The 22,417-nt window shown below is 42.5% G+C and overlaps 1 protein-coding gene across 4 annotated transcripts in view; it reads left to right on the plus strand.

Moving 5' to 3' along the window:
• The window catches only part of SUGCT (succinyl-CoA:glutarate-CoA transferase), a 312,430-nt gene extending 294,207 nt beyond the window's left edge, over window positions 1-18,223 (plus strand). For all 4 annotated transcript variants that reach the window (XM_083706370.1, XM_083706374.1, XM_083706367.1 and 1 more), the window contains exon 14: window positions 15,922-18,223. In XM_083706370.1, the coding sequence (XP_083562496.1) occupies window positions 15,922-16,085 (164 nt within the window). In that variant the 3' untranslated portion in view covers window positions 16,086-18,223. The remainder of the gene's footprint in view (window positions 1-15,921) is intronic.
• The last annotated feature ends 4,194 nt before the right edge of the window (window positions 18,224-22,417 follow it).

The raw sequence follows: 22,417 nt of genomic DNA on the forward strand, positions 1-22,417 counted from the left end.
AATTAAAAGACGCCTGCTTCTTGGGAGGAAAGCAATGACAAACCTAGAGATGTTGGGAAAGATGGAGGGCACAAGGAGAAGGGGACGACAGAGGATGAGATGGTTGGATAGTGTCTTCAAAGCTACGAACATGAGTCTGACCAAACTGCGGGAGGCAGTGGAAGACAGAAGTGCCTGGCGTGCTCTGGTCCATGGGGTCACGAAGAGTCAGACACGACTAAACGACTAAATAACAACAACTGGCTTCTTGGCATACAGCAGAGCTGAAGACAGTGAAACCACCTGGGAGACGCAAATGAAGAAAAACTCCAGACAAATGCAACCAGCACAAGTAAGTGTTCATTAGTGAGCCTACTCAGTGGCAGTGAAGACAACAAAGAAGTACTTTTGATATATCCTCACTATGCCACCCAGCAGAACGTTTCTACATTTAAAGAGCAATCCAAACCACTAGTCCACCTTGCTGCAGGGGGGCTTGGAGGTGTTTGTCTGCTCAGTCTTTCCTTGAAATCCTGTCCTCCAGTGGCAAGAGAGCTGTACTACCAAAATGCTTGTTTACAAAGCTATTGTACTACCAACCTTTTTATATGCTTGTGAAACACCAAAATGCTTGTTTACAAAGCTATTGCACTACCAACCTACTATACTTCCCGCTCCTCCCCGGCTCGGGTGGCGAACCTATTTGGGCTCGTCCGCGAAAACTGATGGATCCTGATAGATTCCGACAAGCCTTGCGGAACCCTGCTCCTCCTGGTGACTCATTAGATGACCTTGTTGAGGAATGGAATAACCGGCTCTTGGCAGCCATTGATGAGATCGCGCCTAAGTGCCCTCTGCGACCCCGTCAAAACCGGGCCCCTTGGTTTACTGAGGAGCTCCGAAAAATGAAGCGGGATCTCAGACGGCTAGAGCGAGTATGCCGACAGACTCGTGACGGAGCCTCAAGAACATCTTATAGGATGCTTATGAAAGCCTATGAGATGGCTATGAAAGCTGCTAAGAAATCTTACTTTGCAGCTTCCATTGCATCCGCTAGCTCTCGCCCGGCACAACTTTTTAGAATAATTAGGTCAATAACTTCCTTAGGAGGACAACCAAATTTAAGCACAAATTCGACGCACAGCTGTGAGGCATTCGCGAGCTTTTTTTTGCGGAGAAAGTCCTGTTGCTCCGCCGTGACCTCCCTGCCAATTTAGATACAGTGACTGAACTGGAGGCCCCTCGACTGACTTCAGGTCCAGTGCTGGACCATTTCGATTGGATACTCCCTACTGATGTGGTTAGATTCCTCCAAGTTGGTAGGCCCACCACCTGCCTCCTTGATCCGTGCCCGTCTTGGCTGACTAGGGAGTGTCCAGATGTTGCGCGGACTCCCCTGGTTGAAATTATTAATTTGTCCCTTGACACGGGGACATTCCCAGGGGAACTGAAGGAAGCAGTGGTGTGTCCACTCTTAAAGAAAACTTCATTAGATCCCTTAGACCTATCCAATTACCGCCCAGTTTCAAATCTTCCATACCTGGGTAAGGTAACTGAGAGAGCTGTTGCTGAACAGCTTGGTAGGTTTCTGGAGGAAACATTGGCATTAGATCCATTTCAGTCCGGTTTCCGACCTTTTTTTGGGATGGAGACAGCTCTGGTTGCCCTAACAGATGATCTCCGTAGACAACTGGATCAAGGCGGGTCAGGACTGCTGATCCTTTTAGATTTGTCAGCAGCCTTTGACATGGTCGATCATGATCTTCTGGATCACCGCCTCGCAGACGTAGGGATACAGGGCATAGCCCGTAACTGGTTGTGCTCTTTTATCTCTGGTCGGGGACAGAGGGTGGCACTAGGGAGGGAAATGTCGTCGCGCCACTCCTTGGTGTGTGGAGTGCCGCAGGGCGCAATTCTCTCCCCGATGCTTTTTAACATCTTTATGCGCCCCCTTGCCCAGATTATCCGGAGCTTTGGGCTGGGCTGTCACCAATATGCTGATGACACTCAGCTCTATCTGCTGATGGATGGCCACACCGACTCGGCCCCGAACACACTGACCAGATGCTTGGAAGCTGTGGCTGGATGGTTTCGTGGGAGCCGATTGAAACGAAATCCTTTGAAGACAGAGGTCCTATGGCTGGGTCGGGATGGCATGGGGATGAGGGACCAACTCCCTTCTCTTGCGGGGACCCAATTAGTGCCATTGCCTTCCGTTAAGAGTTTGGGTGTAATCCTTGATGCCTCCCTTTCCATGGAGGCGCAAGTTACTGCAACAGCCAAGGCGACATTTTTCCACCTTCACCGCATCAAGCAGTTGGTCCCTTACCTTTCCCGCCCCGACCTGGCCACAGTGATCCATGCGACGGTCATCTCCAGGCTTGACTACTGTAATTCGCTCTATGCGGGGCTGCCCTTGAAGCTGTCCCAGAAACTCCAGCGGGTACAGAATGCTGCAGCGAGGCTCCTCATGGGGTCTCTGCCATGGGAGCATATTCACCCAGTGCTTTTCAAGCTGCACTGGCTCCCGGTGGAGTACAGGGTCAGATTTAAGGTGCTGCTTTTGACCTTTAAAGCCCTTCACGGCCTAGGACCCTCGTACCTCCGGGACCGCCTCTCCTGGTATGCCCCACGGAGAGCCTCAAGGTCCATAAATAACAGCACCCTAGTGGTCCCGGGCCCTAAGGAAGTTAGATTGGCTTCGACCAGAGCCAGGGCCTTTTCAACTCTGGCTCCGGGCTGGTGGAACGCTCTTCCTCATGAGACCAGGGCCCTGCAGGATCTGATTTCTTTCCGCAGGGCCTGTAAGACAGAGTTGTTCCGCCTGGCCTTTGGCTTGGAGCCATTTTGATTTCCTCCCTCCCTCTCTTTTTTCTTTTCCTTCTCCTCCTGCGATGAGGCTACATTTTAATATTTTAATGTTCCATTATTTTAATGTATTTTATTTTTGTTTTTAAGTTGTAATCATTCATCTTGTTTTTATTATTGCTTGTAAGCTGCTCTGAGCCCGGCCTTGGCTGGGGAGGGCGGGGTATAAATAAATTATTAGTAGTAGTAGTAGTAGTAGTAGTAGTATAGTATTATATGCTTGTGAAACATGGACCACTTATAAATGCCATCTCCAACCCCTCGAAAAATTTCATCATTTTTGGTGTCTCTAAAATTTTTTAACATCACTTGGGAAGACAGGCGAACTAATGTCAGTGTACTGGAAGAAGCAAAGATCACCAGTGTTGGAGCAATGATTCTTCAACATCAACTTCATTGGGCCTGGTCATGTTGTGCGGATGCCTGGTGATCATCTTCCAAAGCAACTACTCTATTCCAAACTTAAAAATGGAAAGCGTAATGTTGGTAGTCAACAAAAGAGGTTTGAAGACTGTCTCAAGGCAAATCTTAAAAAAATGTAGTATAAACACTGACTACTAGGAAACACAAGCCTGCAAGTGCTCCAGTTGGAGAACAGCCTTTACCAAAGGTGTCATGGGCTTTGAAGACACTCGAACTCAGGACACAAAACATGCTAAGAGGAAGGCACGCTTGGCAAATCCACACCGTGATCAACTCCTGCCCAGAAACTAATGTCCCCACTGTGGAAGGACGTGTGGATCCAGAATTGGCCTCCACAGTCACTTACGCATTGTTAAAACCGTGTTTATGGAAGACAATCTTACTCGGCTACGAGAGATCGCCAAAGAAAGAAAAAGACTACCAGCCGGGAAACCCTACTAGTGAAGAGCACCCCAGTGCAGCCCCGCAAATGGCAGGCAGATGGAAGATAACGTGGGAGGATCCTTGTCATTGGTAACGAATGGAAACCCCAGAAACAGGATGGGGAGGCAGCATTTAATCACCTGGATGCAGAGCTGTCATCTGATGACAACAGACCTGATCTGTGCCTCTGCTGCCTGGGAGCTAGTACTGCAAAATGGTCTTCCCACCCTAAGCAGCAGGACTGTGGATGAGGCAGCGGCTGTGCTGCTCTATTGAGTCCTGCTGTTGCTGGAGATGGGTTTCCTCACCTGCACTGCACATCCTTGACTGACACTGGGCTGGACCCGAAGCAAAACCACATAGCAAAAAACATGTTGTGTAGAGGGTGGTGAATTTAACACTGGGGTACACCGGGGAGGGGAGGGTACAAATAAAAAATTATTATTAGCGAGTATTTTACTCCAGTGTGTGATAATAATAATAATAATAATAATAATAATAATAATAATAATAATAAATTATTTGTACCCCGCCCATCTGGCTGGGTTTCCCCAGCCACTCTGGGCGGCTTCCAACAAAGATGAAAAATACACTAAAATGTCACATATTAAAAACTTCCCTGAACAGGGCTGCCTTCAGATGTCTTCTGAATGTCAGGTAGTTGTTTATCGCTTTGACATCTGATGGGAGGGCGTTCCACAGGGTGGGCGCCACTACCGAGAAGGCCCTCTGCCTGGTTCCCTGTAACTTGGCCTCTCGCAGTGAGGGAACCGCCAGAAGGCTCTCGGAGCTGGACCTCAGTGTCCGGGCAGAACGATGGGGGAGGAGACGCTCCTTCAGATATACTGGACCGAGGCCATTTAGGGCTTTAAAGGTCAACACCAACACTTTGAATTGTGCTCGGAAACGTACTGGGAGCCAATGTAGGTCTTTCAAGACCGGTGTTATATGGTCTCGGCGGCCGCTCCCAGTCACCAGTCTAGCTGCCGCATTCTGGATTAGTTGGAGTTTCCGGGTCACCTTCAAAGGTAGCCCCACGTAGAGCGCATTGCAGTAGTCCAAGTGGGAGATAACCAGAGCATGCACCACTCTGGCGAGACAGTCTGCAGGCAGATAGGGTCTCAGCCTACGTACCAGATGGAGCTGGTAAATAGCTGCCCTGGATACAGATTTGACCTGTGCCTCCATGGACAGCTGTGAGTCCAAAATGACTCCCAGGCTGCGCACCTGGTCCTTCAGGGGCACAGTTACCCCATTCAGGACCAGGGAATCCTCCACACCTGCCCGCCTCCTGTCCCCCCAAAACAGTACTTCTGTCTTGTCATATCACATCATAGTGGCCTTTTATTGATAGTTGAAGTAAATGAGGTCTGTAGCATCCTTGAAGGCAATAAATGCCAACCATTTTTTGCTGTGATTTGTATAGAAGCGAAAGGCTCAAATCTGACAATCTTACAAAAGGAAGATGCATTAGCAAGGCGGTGGGGGGGGGGGGAATGACACATCTTGGAAAGAAACATCAAGTCAAATGTGAAAGCCACAAGTGCAAGTGGCAAAGGATGAAAGGTGCTGGGGTGTGTGGGAGGGAGGGAGGTGCTGCTGATGCTCCCAGACAGTCAATGATGGAAAAATTCTCTTTAAACCAAGCACCTGCTGCTTACGATTAGAACTTCAGAATTACTAGCTCAAGTAAGTTAAAGCACTTTACTTCACAGTGAAAGTGGGGTGGTGGAGAAAAGGAAAAGGAAGTAGTCCAAAGCATCAGGAGGTGGAAAAAGTCAAGGAGAATGGGGAATTGCATTAATGAAACTGATCTGTGCACATTTGAGATGGAATATTGCTTATGCATAGCTGGTTCTAATCTGATTCTAATTTATACTCTCAAGCTTTTTAGTTGTCTTCTTTCTTGGATGCAGAGTCCCCCCTCCCCCGCCGTCTCTCTCCCTCTCTGGATAGCTTCCTAGCCTTATACTTCATTCCTCTCCATGGGTGTGTCTGGTTCTTACATTTCACTTTCTCAATATTCCTGTAGCTTTTATGGGTGAAGAAAGAGGATTCCTGACTTCTTCTTTTTTTGCCTTTCACAGGATAGAATGAAAACCTCTGGTAATATTTACAGCCACAAGAACTTCAGAAAGAGGGCCACTCTGTTGTGCTCACACATGCACACTTGTGCAATTTAAACCAAAGGATGCTTGATTGAAGAGACTTGAGTGTCCCATACTGCTTTGATATTTCCAACCTCAGATGAGCTGAATATCATATGACAGGGATTGGCAACAGACAGTGGAAAGCCAACACAATTGCTTGCCCTCCGTACTGTGTTGGTATTGATCACATTGTCAGTTTGTAAATTCATCTGAATAGGGTCCAAATGTGGAATTTGCCCTTTTCTCCCGCCCAAATCCTAATGCTGACTGTTCTTTTAGGAATTTAAAATTAAAATAAAACAGATGATTGCTTGGAATGGAAGGCAGCAGAATTGCAGCAGCCTCAGATAGCGCTCTAGCTACCACAAGCTGCAAGAGGGAATTGCACCAAGGTATCAAAACTGGCATTGGGTGCTGTGCAAATGAGGAAGTCGTGTGCCGCCATCCTCAACATTTTCTGGGCAAGGCAATTACGATGGTGGCTGTCTGCCAGTTGTGCACATGCATGGAGAAGGCAGATTATCCATACCCACTTCAGTCTAGCTTGGATTTCGCAATGCAATAGCCTTGCTCTCCTTGACTGATGATCTTTATCAGGAGTGAGACATGGAGAGTGCAACCCTGTTGGCTTTCCCTGATCTCTTGGTGGTTCAACACAATGGCCAGTGTATGACTGAGTGACCAGGTGGCATCAGTGGTGACATGCTTTCGGCTGGTTCACCTGCTGTAGCCATTCTTGAACCAGGATAGCCTGACTTCAGTAAGCCATAACCCAATAGCCTTAAGATTGGCCTGCTGTGATGCGTTTTATCCCACCCAGGGCCCACTGCCTCAGGCGGCAGGATCCCCAGGGACAGCAGATCCTGTCTCCAAGGGACACTTCTTCTCCTTCTTCTTCTTCTTCTTCTTCTTCTTCTTCTTCTTCTTCTTCGTCTTGTGCTGTGCAGTCCTTGGAGGCCAAATCTGCTAGCCTAGTGTTCCTCCTTGGCCAATAGGAGGTGCTGCTGGTCTCCTCCCATCCTTGTTCTCAGTGTAGATCTTCACCCACCCCTTCCCTAATTGGGGGGGGGCACCATTTTGTGGTTTGCTTCAAGTGTCAACATGTCTTAGGCTAGTCCTGTGTGGCACTAGCTGTCATGGGCCAGGAATCAGCTTCACCTGCTGAGCAGCAACCTGAAGGAGCAGAAGGCAGTGGCTGCACCTGCTGCGGATCAGCCTTCTTCTTCCTGATGTGAACCAGCTGGTTCCAGCTTAGGGCTTCCAGCCTCAGACAGTTGCTGGAAACATTTGTTGTTCCTGACCAGACCTTGCTGCTTCTTGCTTCTCTTGACCTTGGACCCTCTGCTTTCTTGACCCCTGGACCATCTGACTATGTGAGCTGAAATACTCCTGTCCTTAGGACTGGACTGAACCTTGCATACAGACTCTGCCTCCAGGCAAGGACCCCCGAGACTTGGCTGATTGGCTGGCCTCTCCCGCCACCAAGATCTGCTGTGGCTGAGCTGCTCAGGACGACGATGCTACTGTTCAAAGACTGTCCAGAAGCTGCAGCTAGTGCAGAGTATGACCACCAGGGCAGCAAGATCAGACCATGTGCCACCAGTCCTTTCTCAAAATATGCCTTTATTAAGGATTTCCCCTGGATTGCCATTTGTTCTGATTGCTAAATAACAGGTTTTCCCTTGGGAAGGAGTGGGGCAAGGGGGAAGCTGCTTGGACCCATGCCTATAAAGTGAGGGTCAAGCAGAAAACCTCTGAGACCTCTGAAACCTTAAGGAAATCCAGGGGGAATACTAAACTGAGCAGTTGCCAACCTAGTAGCCTTCTCTCGGAACTGTTGCATGGGAAAGGGAAAGCTGCCCTTTAATTGCTCGTTTCTAAGTTCTAGGCTGGGGGCAGAAGTAATTAAATAAATCACATGCAGAACTGAAATAATATATTGTAAAAGTCTGAATAATCATTTTTCAAAACAGTTTGCAACAAGTCCGTTATTTACAATTTAATGCTTTAACTCTTTGTCTTGGGAAGGTCAGTGCTTTTATTCCTGCGTGTGCGCACAGGTGTGGCAACTGGAATTAATCTAGGCCATCGGGACACTTGGGGCAGCTCTTGGTGCTGGGACTGAGGTTGGTCCAGGTCCCTGCCTTTGCCCTTGTTGTCTTTCATCTCAGAAATCTACCATAAAAACCCCTGGACTGTTTAACCTTTTAAAAAGAAAGACGTCTTTAATCCCCTTGGGACTTCCCGCAGCAAAAAGATGCTTGCACTGTCCTATCTGTCTTTTATATCTCATGTTTTAATGTGTTTTGTGTCTTAACTTTATGGTTTGTTTGGCGCCTGGGATGTTATGGCAGAGAGGCGCCAAATAAACAAAATTTATGATGATGATGTGGATTTCAAGTACTAGGGAAGGCGGAGACAATTTGGTACTATACGTATAACTGATATAATGTTCATCTGACGCCTTGTGAAACCTTGGTGATAAAACAGTATCTGGAGCAAGTGGCTTAGTAACTTGCTAAAGAAGTCAAAATATAAATATTGATTTACAGGACTTCACATATAGCAGAATGTGTGTTTAGGTCTTTCTTGTGGAATGCCCACTGCTTTCTCCAGAAAAAAATATTCTAAATATGTAGTACAAGGTTAGTTTTTCAAGTTAATTTTCCAAACTCCCTCCCTCCCTCTCTGTTTCATGCCTTCAGTTTGTATGGCACCTTTAGAGAGTTGCATTGGCAACATACATAGGAATAATAATAATAATAATAATAATAATAATAATAATAATAATAATAAATAATTTTACAGTGGTGCCTCGCAAGACGAAATTAATTCGTTCCGCAAGTCTTTTCGTCTTGCGGGTTTTTCGTCTTGCGAAGCACAGTTTCCCATAGGAATGCATTGAAAATCAATCAATGCGTTCCTATGGAAACCGCCTTCAGACCAGGTCCGGGGACAGTCTGTCCCCCGACCTCTTCTGAAGGCCGGCGGGGGGCGAAAGTCTTTGCTTCCACCCCGCCTGCCTTCCCGGGACAGCGGAGACTTCTCTGCTGTCCCGGGCGATCTTAAAATGCTGGCGGGCGGCAGCGCTGCCGCCCGCCAGCATTTTAAAATCACCCCGGGACAGCGGAGGACTTCTCCGCTGTCCCGGGGCGATTTTAAAGCCCCCGGGAAGGCAAGCAGGGGGGAGCAAAGACTTTCGCCTGCCTTCAAAAGCCGTCCGGGATAGCGGAGAATCGCAGCGCGTTTCTCCGCTCTCCCGGGAAGGCAGGCAGGGGGGAGCAAAGACTTTCGCCCCCCGCCGGCCTTCAGAAGAGGTCCTGGACCACAGTTCTATGATTGTAAGTAATTGCATTTTATTGCATTGTATTATATTTTATATGTAAATCCCTTTGCTAATTCGTCACTGAAGTGAAAAGCAGTATATGAATTCTCTAAATGAAAATAAAATGAATTAGGGCTGGGGAAACAGTGAGGATGTCACTAATTCAACCCATCTTAGGTCTGTGCAGAACCTCCTTGTGTGCTCTGGTCCATAAATGGATGATCAAAGCTCTAGGTGACACCACGAGTACAAACTTAATGCTTTTTTGTGGAAGTTCACTTTCACATGCTAGTAATAATAGTGAGTGGAGCCCACACCATCCCCACTCCCCCTCTTTTCTTCCCAATTCTGTATTGCATGCAACACTAATGTCTCACAAAAAATGAAACTGATTTGTAGAAAACACAGCCTGAAAAAAGACAATGCACATGCTTTTGTAAATTAAGAAATCTTTAATACCCCCCCCCCCCCGGGCAATCTTGCCCCTGCTTGCATCAAAAATAATAATAGCTGGTGGAGCCCATTCTCAAAACTGCCTAGTCCAACCTTTTGCATGTAAAGCAAAGCTGCTCTTGTGGAACTTTTGATTAAGGCTGATCTACTTCCTTGCTGATTATTATCCTTATTTACTATTGCCAAGGTTGGGTACAACTGTGATATTTCTAAATGCACTTTAAATGCATTGTTAGTTTGCTTTTCATTTGACCAGTTTAATCTCCAGAGGTCATTTATTTGCAAGATGGTTTCCTTAAAACTTCAAAACTGGTAGTGGCATTTAAGAATGCAAGCCCCAGCCACTTTAGACAATGAATGCCGGCATTTACCAATGCTCAAGGTGAGAATTTATCTTGCATCGAGGGTCACTAATATAAGACTTGGGGGTGGGGGGAGGCCAGTCAGCTAAAGATTAGGAATTTACAAACAGCTCTGAATGAAAGGGACTTGAAATGACAGTCCATCTCAATAGTGTTGTCTTTGACCATTTAGGATAGCAGTTTGAAGGACTGCAAATTGACTAGTTCAACATGTAGTCTTCTGGTGGGTTTGTGTGTGATTTTAGTAAGAGCTAGTAAGTAGACTTATTTCTTTAAACTGCCATAACGTGAGAGGAGTGTGAAATGCAGCTTCCAGAGAAGTAGTCATGACAACCTGTTGCAGCAAAAAACAACAGAGTCCTAACACATTTATGATGACAGAGATTTAGGCCAAGAAAAGTAAAGGGTAAAGGGACCCCTGACCATTAGGTTCAGTCGCGGGTGACTCTGGGGTTGCGGCTCTCATCTCGCTTTACTGGCTGAGGGAGCCGGCATACAGCTTCCGGGTCATGTGGCCAGCATGACGAAGCCGCTTCTGGCAAATCAGAGCAGCACATGGAAACGCTGTTTACCTTCCCGCTGGAGTGGTACCTATTTATCTACTTGCACTTTGACGTGCTTTCAAATTGCTAGGTTGGCAGGAGCTGGGACTGAGCAACGGGAGCTCACGCCGTCGCGGGGATTCAAACTGCCAACCTTCTGATCGGCAAGCCCTAGGCTCTGTGGTTTAACTCACAGCGCCACCCTGGATGCAAATCACTGCTTAGTTATGAGTAGATCATTCGGCTGGATCCAGACTAAGTTAGTAGCACTTAGGTCTCATTGAGATCAAGGAGGCTTAGCAATGGAAGGTGGGGGCATTCCAGAGAGGGGGGGCATAGAAAATGAGACAGGAAACAAAAAATGGTCTTACTCACATCAGCATACATCTGCCTCCCCGGGAATGTATTTGTTAATTAAATTTGTATCTCAATCTTCCTCCCAAAGGAGCCAAGGGCAGCACACACTATTATTATTATTATTATTATTATTATTATTATTATTATTATTAAAAAAACTTCAAAACAACAACACACAAACAAATCCAAAACAAATTTAAGAAGAGACACCAGTGAATTGTATATTTACAATAAATGTATACAAGCTTGTCTGTGCTCTTGTGCAGTTCCCATTCATTTTAGTGCGTCCCTTGACAGAAAAAGGATTTCCCTATGAACTGATTTCAGGTTTTTTGCAGTGGCAACCTTATTTCTGACTCATGGAAGTTTTCATTTTTTGCCCTGTGGAATTTTTCATCACTACACATTATGAATAATAATTGATAAATGCACAAATAATATTCCAATCCAAGTTGCAATCTCAAGGTTGCATCATAGGAGAATGGTCTGTTCAATGAATATTCTGAACATGTTATGCTCTGAATCTGTGAACAGGCACAGCCCCTTTTCATTTACCAAATCTGATTTATAATATGTGTACAAAATGTCCTTCTGGAACTCGTGATGGAATAATGGAAGTGGAATTGTAAACATAAAAACCTGAAAAAATTATTTCCACAGCCACATAGCCAGGACTGAACAACTTTGTTAGCAGTCCTCGTTTGCTAAATCCCTAGACTGATTTAAATATTCTGTGGGGGCTGATAAAAAGAAATGTAATTTGTATAATATGTATCAGTAGAGCAAATACAGAAGAGGGATATGGGCATTTCAGTAAGTGGTCACCAAAGCCTGCTTTTCATTTAACAGTGAAAACACACACAGCACTCATGTGATTTAATTCCTTTTCTGAACTTCGATGGAAATATCTGGTTGGAATGAGGACATATCAACTAGCTCTGAAGCAGTGGCTCCACAAGTTCATGAGTCTGGCATAGAGCGAGATCTTTGTCTACTGATCCATATGATCAAGAAGCATTGTTTACCAGACTCCTGCTTAAGAAATTGCTGTCTTCAAAAACTTATTTATATGTTCTGCCACAAAAAAGGGGAAGGTTTGCTATTTTTCAAGTTGTTTATAATAGCTGGTTTGGTTGAAACTGTCAGCCAAGCAGCATACTTTGTGATGGGTGGTTTCAGCTTCCCATTGGTTCCATCCTCTTTGGATTGATGCAAACCTTCATCTACATCACTCAGTGTCTCATCACACAACAGCACCTGAAAGTAGCGCCTTTTGAAATAATGAAGGGCAATGTGAAATCTCTGGCTTTTGACTTGCGTTGGTAGTTTCACCCATGCAAATCACATGAAAATCTTGTCGAGAGAAAGAGAAAAGCATTCTCAAGGCACAAGAATCTGTGATATTTGCGGGTGTCTTCTCTGTGTACAGGATGGCATTCTTTACAAAACTAACCGTGACCATTATTAACTTCCTTTTTTTCATAATAATTTTATTAATTTTCCAACACAAATAAACAATCATATCAGAATTTCCACAAATTTTATATATATATATATATAATTTTTATTAAGGGTTTTTTAATTACAATATAATTAAACAAACAAAAATATTACATATCATAACATCTTTTCTTATCTCCTTTGGACTTCCTCACATCTCCCGCTCCTGCGTTCCAAATTATAAAATTTAGACCAGCAATTTATCACCTTGTCTCCATCCTAACTGTGTATTTTTCCAATGTTATATCTCAAATTTTAGATACCTTTATTTCCCTCTTAGCCTAATAATTATCTAAAAAGATTTGTTTTTTCTTAAATTTAATTTGTCTTCATAATTCACCTCATCTGTTTTGCTGGTGCCAAATTGTTTATAGTCAAGCATCCTGCTTAACATTCATACAATTTACAATATTTTTGCAAATAAATCTTAATTTTTTTTCCAGTCTTCTTCTACTGTCTCCTCTCCCAGATCTCGGATTCTGCCAGTCATCTCGGCCAGTTCCATGTAGTCTATCAGTTGCATCTGCCATTCTTCCAATGTGGGTAGATCTTGGGTTTTCCAATGCTTGGCGACAAGTATCCTTGCTGCTGTTGTTGCGTACATGAAAAATGTTTGGTCCTTCTTTAGCACCCCTTGGCCGACAATACCCAAAAGGAAGGCCTCTGGTTTCTTAGAGAAGGTATACTTAAATACCTTTTTCAGCTCATTATATATCATTTCCCAGAAAGCCTTCACTCTAGGGCAGGTCCACCAGAGGTGAAAGAATGTTCCTTCATTTTCCTTACACTTCCAACATTTGTTATCAGACAAGTGGTATATTTTTGCAAGTTTGACTGGGGTCATGTACCATCTATATATCATTTTCATTACATTTTCTTTCAAAGCATTACATGCAGTGAAATTTAACCCAGTAGTCCACAACCTTTCCCAGTCCTCAAACATAATATTATACCCAATGTCCTGTGCCCACTTTATCATAACTGATTTAACCGTTTCATCTTGTGTGTTCCATTTTAGCAGCAGGTTATACATTCTTGAGAGTATCTTAGTCTTAGGCTCTAACAATTCCGTTTCTAACTTCGATTTTTCCACCTGGAATCCTAGCTTTTTAATATGTTTAAAAACTTCTTTAATCTGAGCATAATGTAACCAGTCTCGGACTTTGTCTTTCATTTTCTCCTGACTCTGCATTTTCCAATTGTCACCTTCTTTTTCTAATATTTCCCAATACTTTGGCCATTTGGCCTCCATATTGAGCCTTTTACGGGCCTTAGCTTCCAAAGGTGAAAGCCACCTTGGAGTTTTATTTTCCAATAAGTCTTTGTATTTTATCCAGACATTAAACACTGCTTTTCTGACAATATGATTCTTGAAAGCCTTGTGAATCTTAACCTTGTCGTACCATAAGTATGCATGCCAACCAAACGCATTGTCAAAACCTTCCAAATCTAATACATCAGTGTCCTCAAGAAGCAGCCAGTCTTTTAACCACCAGAAAGCTGCTGATTCATAATACAGCCTTAAGTCTCGCAGGGCAAAGCCCCCTCTTTCTTTCACATCAGTTAGTATCTTAAACTTAATTCTGGGCTTTTTGCCCTGCCAGACAAATTTAGAAGTGTCTCTCTGCCACTTCCGGAAGCACTCTGTTTTGTCCACAATCTGTAATGTTTGAAACAAAAACAGCATTTTTGGCAATACATTCATCTTTACAGCAGCAATTCGGCCTAACAAGGAAAGTTTCAGTCTTGTCCAACTTTCTAAGTCTCTCTTAATTTCTGACCAGCATTTCTCATAATTATCCTTAAATAGACTCAGATTTTTTGCTGTTATGCTTACCCCTAGGTACTTTACTTTTTTAACCACGTTTAACTCTGTCTCTTTCTGAAACCGTTCTGACTCTGTAACTGTCAAATTTTTTCCCAGTACCTTAGTTTTCTGCTTGTTTAATTTAAATCCCGCCACCCGACCAAACTCTTGAATCAGTTGTAATATTTTTTTCGTACTAGATTCTGGCTTCTGTAGAGTCAAAACTAGGTCATCTGCAAACGCTTTAAGTTTATATTGTTTCGCTCCGACCTGAATTCCTTCAACCAACCGGTCCCCTCTAATCATGTTCAAGAGCACCTCCAGGACCGAAATAAATAACAGAGGGGATATGGAACAGCCTTGTCGTGTTCCTTTTTCAATTTTGAACTCTTCTGTAATCACATTGTTAACTATCAATTTAGCCTTTTGATCTGAATAAATTGCATCTATCCCATTTTCAAAACCCCGTCCCACTCCCATTCCTTCCAGATTTTTCTTCATAAATTTCCAAGAAATATTATCAAAGGCCTTCTCCGCATCTATAAAAAATAACACAGCTTTTGTATTGATATTTGTTTGCAAAAGTTCCAAAATATCAATGATGTTCCTTGTATTGGCAAACAAATGTCTACCTGGGAGAAAGCCTGCCTGATCCTTATGAATTACTTCATTTAAAACTTTTTTAAATCTACTTGCTAAAATATCTGCAAATATTTTGTAATCCACATTCAGGAGGGACAGAATTTCCACAAATTTAACTCTATTTGGACTTCCTTCAGCTTCTCTGCCAATCATCCATATTTGCCTCCCAGTTACGCATTTCTTCTGTTTATATTGCCATTAACCTTCCCTCCCACTTCTATTTCTGTTCAAACAATATATCTCAACTTTCACAGTGCTTCTTGGAACCCCACTAGCGTTGTTTGCACATCACACGTTCTTTTCAGATATTCAACAAATTTCCCCCACTCCTCGATGAACTTTTGGTCTCGAAGATATCTGATTTTCCCAGTTAGTCTGTCTAGTTCTGCATAGTCTGTCAGCTTCAGTCTCCGTTCTTCTACCATCAGTATTTCCTCTTGTTTCCAATTCTGGGCCAATAGGATTCTTGCTGCTGTAACTGCATATTGGAAAAGTTTAAAGTCCTTTCTTCTTATTTCCTTTCCTGTAATCCCTAAAAGAAATATCTCTGGTTTCTTTGCAAATGTACATTTTAATATCTTTTTCATTTCATTGTATATCATCTCCCAAAATCCCTTCACTTTCTTACATTCCCACCACATGTGATAAAACGTTCCTTCTGTTTCCTTACATTTCCAACATTTATTACACGTCTTATACATTTTTGCTAATTTTACCAGTGTGATATACCATCTGTAAAACATTTTCATAACATTTTCTTTTAGTGCCATACAAGCAGTGAATCTTAAGTTCTCCTTCCACCGTTTTTCCCAATCCTCAAACTGTATATTATAACCAAAATCTTTGGCCCATTGTACCATTACCGATTTAACTTCCTCATCTTTCATATTCCATTCCAACAATATTTTGTACATTTTTGACAGAATTTTAGAATCATTATTTATCACTTCTGTCTGGAACTTTGAATCTTTTTCTACATAACCCTTTTCTTTAATATCTTTTTTAAACATTTCATTGACCTGAAAGTAATGCAACCAGTCATATGACCATTTTTAACTTTTCCAGTTTTCTTTTTTCTTGTTTTGGACAGGACCAGCCGTAAGGTACAGCCAGTTTGAAGTGTCGGAGCCCAAACCTCCTCCTCTCATTGGCCAGCACACATTGGATGTTCTGAAGGATACTCTGGGGTACAAGGATGATGTCCTAGAGGAACTGCTCAGCTCTGGAGCAATAGTTCAGCATGAACGCATGTGAATGGCTTTGGCTTCGGTTGCTGACGGAGAAGAAACTACCTGCAATTCTACCAGGATCTCTTTAGTTTTCACAACCCATGATGGAGATGTGATTAAGTTCTTGGTATTTTTTTAAAATAATCTGAAACACACCCTGCATTCAAGTATCAACCTGCAAAGTTTTAAAATAATCGATTTTTCCTGCCTTTCATGCAGGCCGGGGACAGGTAGAGGTGCTGGTAACTATGAAATTCAGCATTTGGTATATTGCTGATAGACCAAAATAAAACCCACCATGCGGTCCCCCTGCCACATGTTCAGCAGTGCCTCTCTCTGGAAACACATGGATGAATTTCAGAAGATCTGAGTTCCATGCCAAAAGCTACTAATTGCATGGGTAAAGCCAGTAGAATCTAGGCCATAATTAGCAGCACGTGATACTCGAAAGCAAAACCACTTTCTGTATACAAAGCAATATGGCATTTCTTTAAGCATGGGGGTGGGGGGGATGATTGGTCAATCTTGCAGGCATATAATTTAGATCAAAAGTAAAATTCTGAACAAGAAGATTCCAAAACTTTTACTTCTGCTAAATCAAGGCACTGCCTTCCTTCCCTGAAACTAAATAAAGCTAACCGAAACTGACACTCAACAAATAATGACCATATTTCACTCAAAGGATCGGAAACAGGCCTCCTGTTATAAGTGGCCTGTCACTTGGTTTCCAGTTTAACAAACAACATCCTCTGTGTTAAATCTGAACTTCACAACTATATCTTGCTTTCCGGGGGAGGGGGGGAATGGGAGAGAGAAAGAAAGAAAATTATTACATAATTAAGTTTTAAAATGGATTTGCAATTGCCTTTGAGGTTGCGTGGCACGGTCTTCCTTTGTTGGCTTATTTTGTAAAACTTTGTGTTGTCTCATTTTCAGATTTCCTTCTAATCTTTTTTCCTCCTTGTACGTGTGCGTGTGAAATTACAATCTCAGTACCAGAGTCAATACTTTTGTCCATATGCTAAATGCATCATTATGTTTTGGATCAAGTGATGGCTCTAAGCATGAGAAGATGCGTGCATGGGCAAGAGTCAGGAATCGGGATGCAGGGATGGGATTGGGAGGGGAAATTGCATAATCCCCCTTTAATTCAAGAATAGTAGCCAAGATTAAAGAGGAGAAACAATGCTGGGAACTCAGTTTTAGATATGACAATTTGGTCATAAACTAGGCACTGCTTTCGTTGAAAACAGTCCCTTTTAAACTCATATTTACAAATAGGCATGCTGTTTCTGCTTAGTCTCTTTCTCATTTCAAGAACAGAATACATAAATAAGATTTAAGATTAATTCAAAACCTCCTAAAGGAGCTTTGTTTTGTCCAGTAGTTTCCCAAGGAAAGGGCTAAGTGTCACCAAACCAATTCATGGAAACCCCATTGGCTTACTTAGCTTTTAATTCCATATTTAATTTTTGTTCCACAAGGCTGCACACAAATAGGAAGTTCATTTTCTTAACCTTTGGGCTTGTTTGAACCTCAGGACCTAATAGCCAGTTTCCTCGGAAAAAAGTCAGTGAGTTAAATGAGACTTGCTTCGTTAAATGCTTCATATCACAGTCTCGGAATGCTTTCAGGCATCTTTATCTGCAGGAAGCTATGTTGAGCTAGCACAAATTGTAGCCAGGCGCAGCAGAATGGTGACTGCACAGACTTCTGCTCAGCACCAACCAGCCTGACCTAGGATGACTGAGCTCTTTCCATGTCAGCAAGAGGCACTGTGACACCCAGGATGTTCTGACTAGTTAACCAAGAGCAACCCAGGTCTACTACCACTGAGACAAAGTGTTGAAATTGCTTAGAATCTGGGGCTGGGTTTACATGGGCAGCAAAATGAGATGGGAATGAACTGGTAGAAGAAAAAGCAGAGGTTAGTCAAAGTTAGGGAGAGAGCGCTTTACTGAAAATTTCCTTCTTTATGCGTCCATCTTTTAACTGGACTATGCAAAACGGAAGCAGTACCACACAATCTGCAGATCAACATGGAAGTAACTACAAAGGTAACTTTTGCTGGCTGGGTTGATGGGAGTTGTCACCCAAGATCAAATATAGTTTGTATAGAATAACACTGAATGGAGGACCTGTAAGAAGCTGTTATATATATTTTTTTAAAAAAATTGGTATTGGCATACAGAAGTGACGCATGATCAGATTTCAGATTGTTGCCCAACATGTGCCCAGTCTAATTGGCCCAGATGCCACTCGTGGGGAACCACAATTTCCAAAGCTTCCATTTACTGAAACTGAGCATAATCTTCTCAGCTGCTACATTGTGAAAGACTTCCAGAAATCATTTGGCCACAAATATTAGTTGAATCATATCATATACACACGATTTTTTAAAAAATGTTGAGATAGTTTTCTATTGTTTCAATTATCACCACACTACACTCAAAAATCCAAATTTGAAAGGATTAAGTAAAAATGAATTGACGAAAGAGTGAACGTAAAACTACAATATATCAAATTATTAAGATAAAAACAAGGTTGGAAGGATTTGCTGAAATAAAAATTTGAATTAGAATACAAAAATAGGAGGTGTGAGGAGGTCAAGGAAATAAGTAAAGGAAGAAAGTTATGTAAAGGTTTAATCTGTTTGTTGTTGTTTCTTTCTTTTTTTTAAAATGATTGTACTTTTTCTGTCTTTTTTTCTTTTTTTCTTTTTTCTTTTTGTAATCTTCAAAATTCTGAATAAATATTATCTAAAAAAAAAAATCCAAATTTTGAGAGAATGTGGAAACACACCAGACAAAATGGATTTTTTTTAAAAAAAAACTACAGTGGTACCTCGGGTTAAGTACTTAATTCGTTCCAGACGTCCGTTCTTAACCTGACACTGTTCTTAACCTGAAGCACCACTTTAGCTAATGGGGCCTCCTGCTGCTGCTGCACCGCTGGAGCATGATTTCTGTTCTCATCCTGAAGCAAAGATCTTAACCCAAGGTACTATTTCTGGGTTAGTGGAGTCTGTAACCTGAAGCGTCTGTAACCCGAGGTTTCACTGTATTAGTCCATTCCATAGTATTTGAAGTACCATTTGGATCATGAAAATATGAAGCTGGCTTCTGAGACCACCATAAACCTACGATGAAGTAGAGGTTATACTGAAAGGCACTTCATAAAAGTCTGCAGGCCAAATTAAATCCATTCCAGGATTGGATTTCCTGACCTGTTCGGTTTTTTTTTTCTTTGTTTGCAAAAAATCCCCAATTATTGGTGTTTGTGATTTCAATTAAAACTGTGGTGGAGGTGGGGCGTTGAAACAATGACATTCTCCCCACGCAATTCCCTTGATAAAAACTGCACATGCATCCAAAAGCTCATTTGCTCTGCTAGGGAAAATGGTTGCACTAAAGGGGCAAATCAAAGCTTGTCAGCTGGCAATCTTTTAGGTCACAAAAAAGGGAAGAAAACACCCACCTGGTGCAAAGTGACAAATGTCAGTTTGCAAGAGAGCTACCCAGCAGATCCTGCACCCCTTCTTCTTGGAGGCCAATAATTTCCTGGGTATTGGGGGTGGGGGGTGTTTGCAGATCCCACTGCTGACAAACTTTAAACTTGCATATGTGAAACCTTTGGCGAGAGAAAGGGACAGTTTGCACTGTGTAATCACTGCTTTGACAAAAGTGACGCTCCCCTCCAAACTGGCCATGAGAGGTATCTTCTTGTCATTGGATAAGAGCTTTGAATCCTCTCTCAAAGCAAATTTTGCCCTGGAGTCAAACCTTGAGAAAATCCAGTCTGGGAATAATCTCAGTCTAATTGGAATGATATTTATTTACTTATTTCTTCAAATTTATAACTCCTCTAAAAAGGTCCAGGGTAGCTTACAATAATAAAATTACATTGAAACAATTTCAAACAACACTATAACACATTGCGGGCAGCAGTTGAACTCAGCAGTATGAGAAAGGCTTCTTTGTGTTGATAAAGAGATAAGTTTGTCTCAAATTAAACCCAATATAATGAGATTATGCAGCAAAAGCAAGATCACACCTCTCATTGAGTTGGTATACGTACTTAAGGTACATACATAAGAGGATCGTTTATTATTATATTTTGGGAGTGATTCCTGTTCTTATATAACTGCCATGTTTTATACTTTCTGGATGTCCCATGATCATATTATAAAAGTAGTTGCTTTCTATGTGATAAATCAAGCACTGCTAGGAGTTGTATTTCTTATCAATATATTGTATTTCCAATGTATTTCTTATCAATAAAAATCAATAAAAGAAAATTATTCTGAAAGTGTGGCCCAGAGGAAAAAAGTTTGAGAACCACTGGTCTAGAGAGAAGGTCTCCTGTATTCTTAGGTTCCTTAGTGCCCTGGGACACCTCATCCATTTGGGGGGCCCCTGAAGCTTGAACTGTTATGGGGGTCCCTTCATAACCAGCAATGAGGTCTAGGTAACTTCTAGCATCTTCCATGGGGTTGTTCCACAAGAGATCACCACACCTTTACAATGTCTGTGCTACTGACTCTCAAACTTAGGGATTGTTGAAATATATACAACAAAAAATTAACCAATTTGAATCACGTGACTCAAATCTGGTATACTAGACCCAAAAAGTTTAAGCAGTGTGGACTAAAATTGCTTCTGGGGCCCATCTGGGATTAGAGACCCTCAAATATAAGCTTTGTTAGTTTCATAGTGGATCCGCCTGTGACCTCTTCTAATGTAGAACTGTCACAAGAAAATATGCAAATCTGTAAGAAAATTGCACTCTAGCCATATTTATGAGTCTCTTATGTTTGTTACTAACGCCAGTAAAACACATGCAGGAACAATCAGGCAGTACTCACAGAAGTGGCCATTTGTGTAGGGTGGGTTGGCTGCTTGTGCATGTCTGCCAGGCTAGAACCAGAAACAGGACTTGCCTAAATCCCATGGTAGGCAACGCCATGTGAATTATGAACTTTCCCAATTCACGAGTGATCCGCAAACCAAAAATTATTTGCTGATTCTGCAAATAACTTAAAATAACGAATGCATTGGAGAAGTCTGCGATCTGGTCTCAATCAGTTCTCAAGCACCAAAAAGGTGAAACTTGCCAGATAAATATTATGTTACTAATTATTCACCTAGCTGTGTTTTACACTTACGGGGCTCTTTTACAGATAATGTTTCAAAACCATTCACAAGGAATTCATTGCAAATATCTCACGGGTCACTGAGTTCCCTGAAAGCTGGGTCAGATATTCAAAGGAATACTGTGGAAACACTGAATCATGTACTTAATATTCCTACTACACTGCAGAGTTGCATAAAGAGGAAAAATTCAGCATAACCTTCAGGAGATGCTATTTTTAGTTGTAAGAATGACCTTGGCCTCTGCAGTGAGGTGGGTGAGGCTATGAAGGAGAGGGCTATGGATGGCTACTAACCACCATGGCTATTCTCTGCCTCCACGGTGGAAACCGCAGGATTTGTGCGCAAAAGGCTAATGGTCAGCTACTGTGAGGATGTGGGACTGGACGGGCCATTGGGGAATCCAGGAGGCTCTTCTCATGCTCATGTCATGACTGATCACACTGATTTCGATGAAAACTAAGCCCACCCAATGTATTTGTAAACATTTTTACCACTCACATTTTAAACATTTTTTCAAGGTCTTTTGTATACCTCTTGATCTACTCAAAATGCCCAGGGTTTTAGCATCAAGTTGGCCAACTGCCATCTTTGTAAATTTAATCCCCCCTCCCTCCCTGTTCTGACTTTTCCAGGCTGCTCTAGCAGAGACTTCTAACTCCTTTCATTTCCTTCAGTAGCCTTTTCCCATGGCTGACTGACACCCACCCTGGAAATAATCTAGGCGAGACAAAGCGTAGAATGCGGACCAAGTAATAGGATCCACAAGGAAACTGCAAAGGAGTATATGAAAAGGACAGGGACAAAATTGGCTGCCTGGCCCGGCATTTTAACTCCACCCTGGCCTAGATGATATTCAGAGGGCTGAGATCTGTCATTTTGCATAGCTATCTAGATACCTAATCTTATATTCACTTTGTACTACCCGCTTTTGATTTAAAACAATTCCGCCCTCCAAAGTTTTATTGTTGAAGTAAGAAATTTGATGATTTGGAAGCGTTTACAGTGGAGCATATTTTGTGGTTATTGTTCTTGTGATGCGTCCAATACAAACCACTTTAGAAAAGCTCTGTTTTCTGCAGTTTAAATCCACTTTTGCAGAACAGAGGTTTTCCAACTGGCTGAGGAGGTGGGCTTTCTACTTTTCATTTAATGGATTCTCTGTGAGGAATGTGGTTTTCATTATTTTATTACATTTTTATTCCAC

This window comes from Podarcis gaigeae (assembly GCF_964106915.1).
Source record: "Podarcis gaigeae genome assembly, chromosome: 12".
In the NCBI taxonomy this organism is placed as follows: Eukaryota; Metazoa; Chordata; class Lepidosauria; order Squamata; family Lacertidae; genus Podarcis; species Podarcis gaigeae.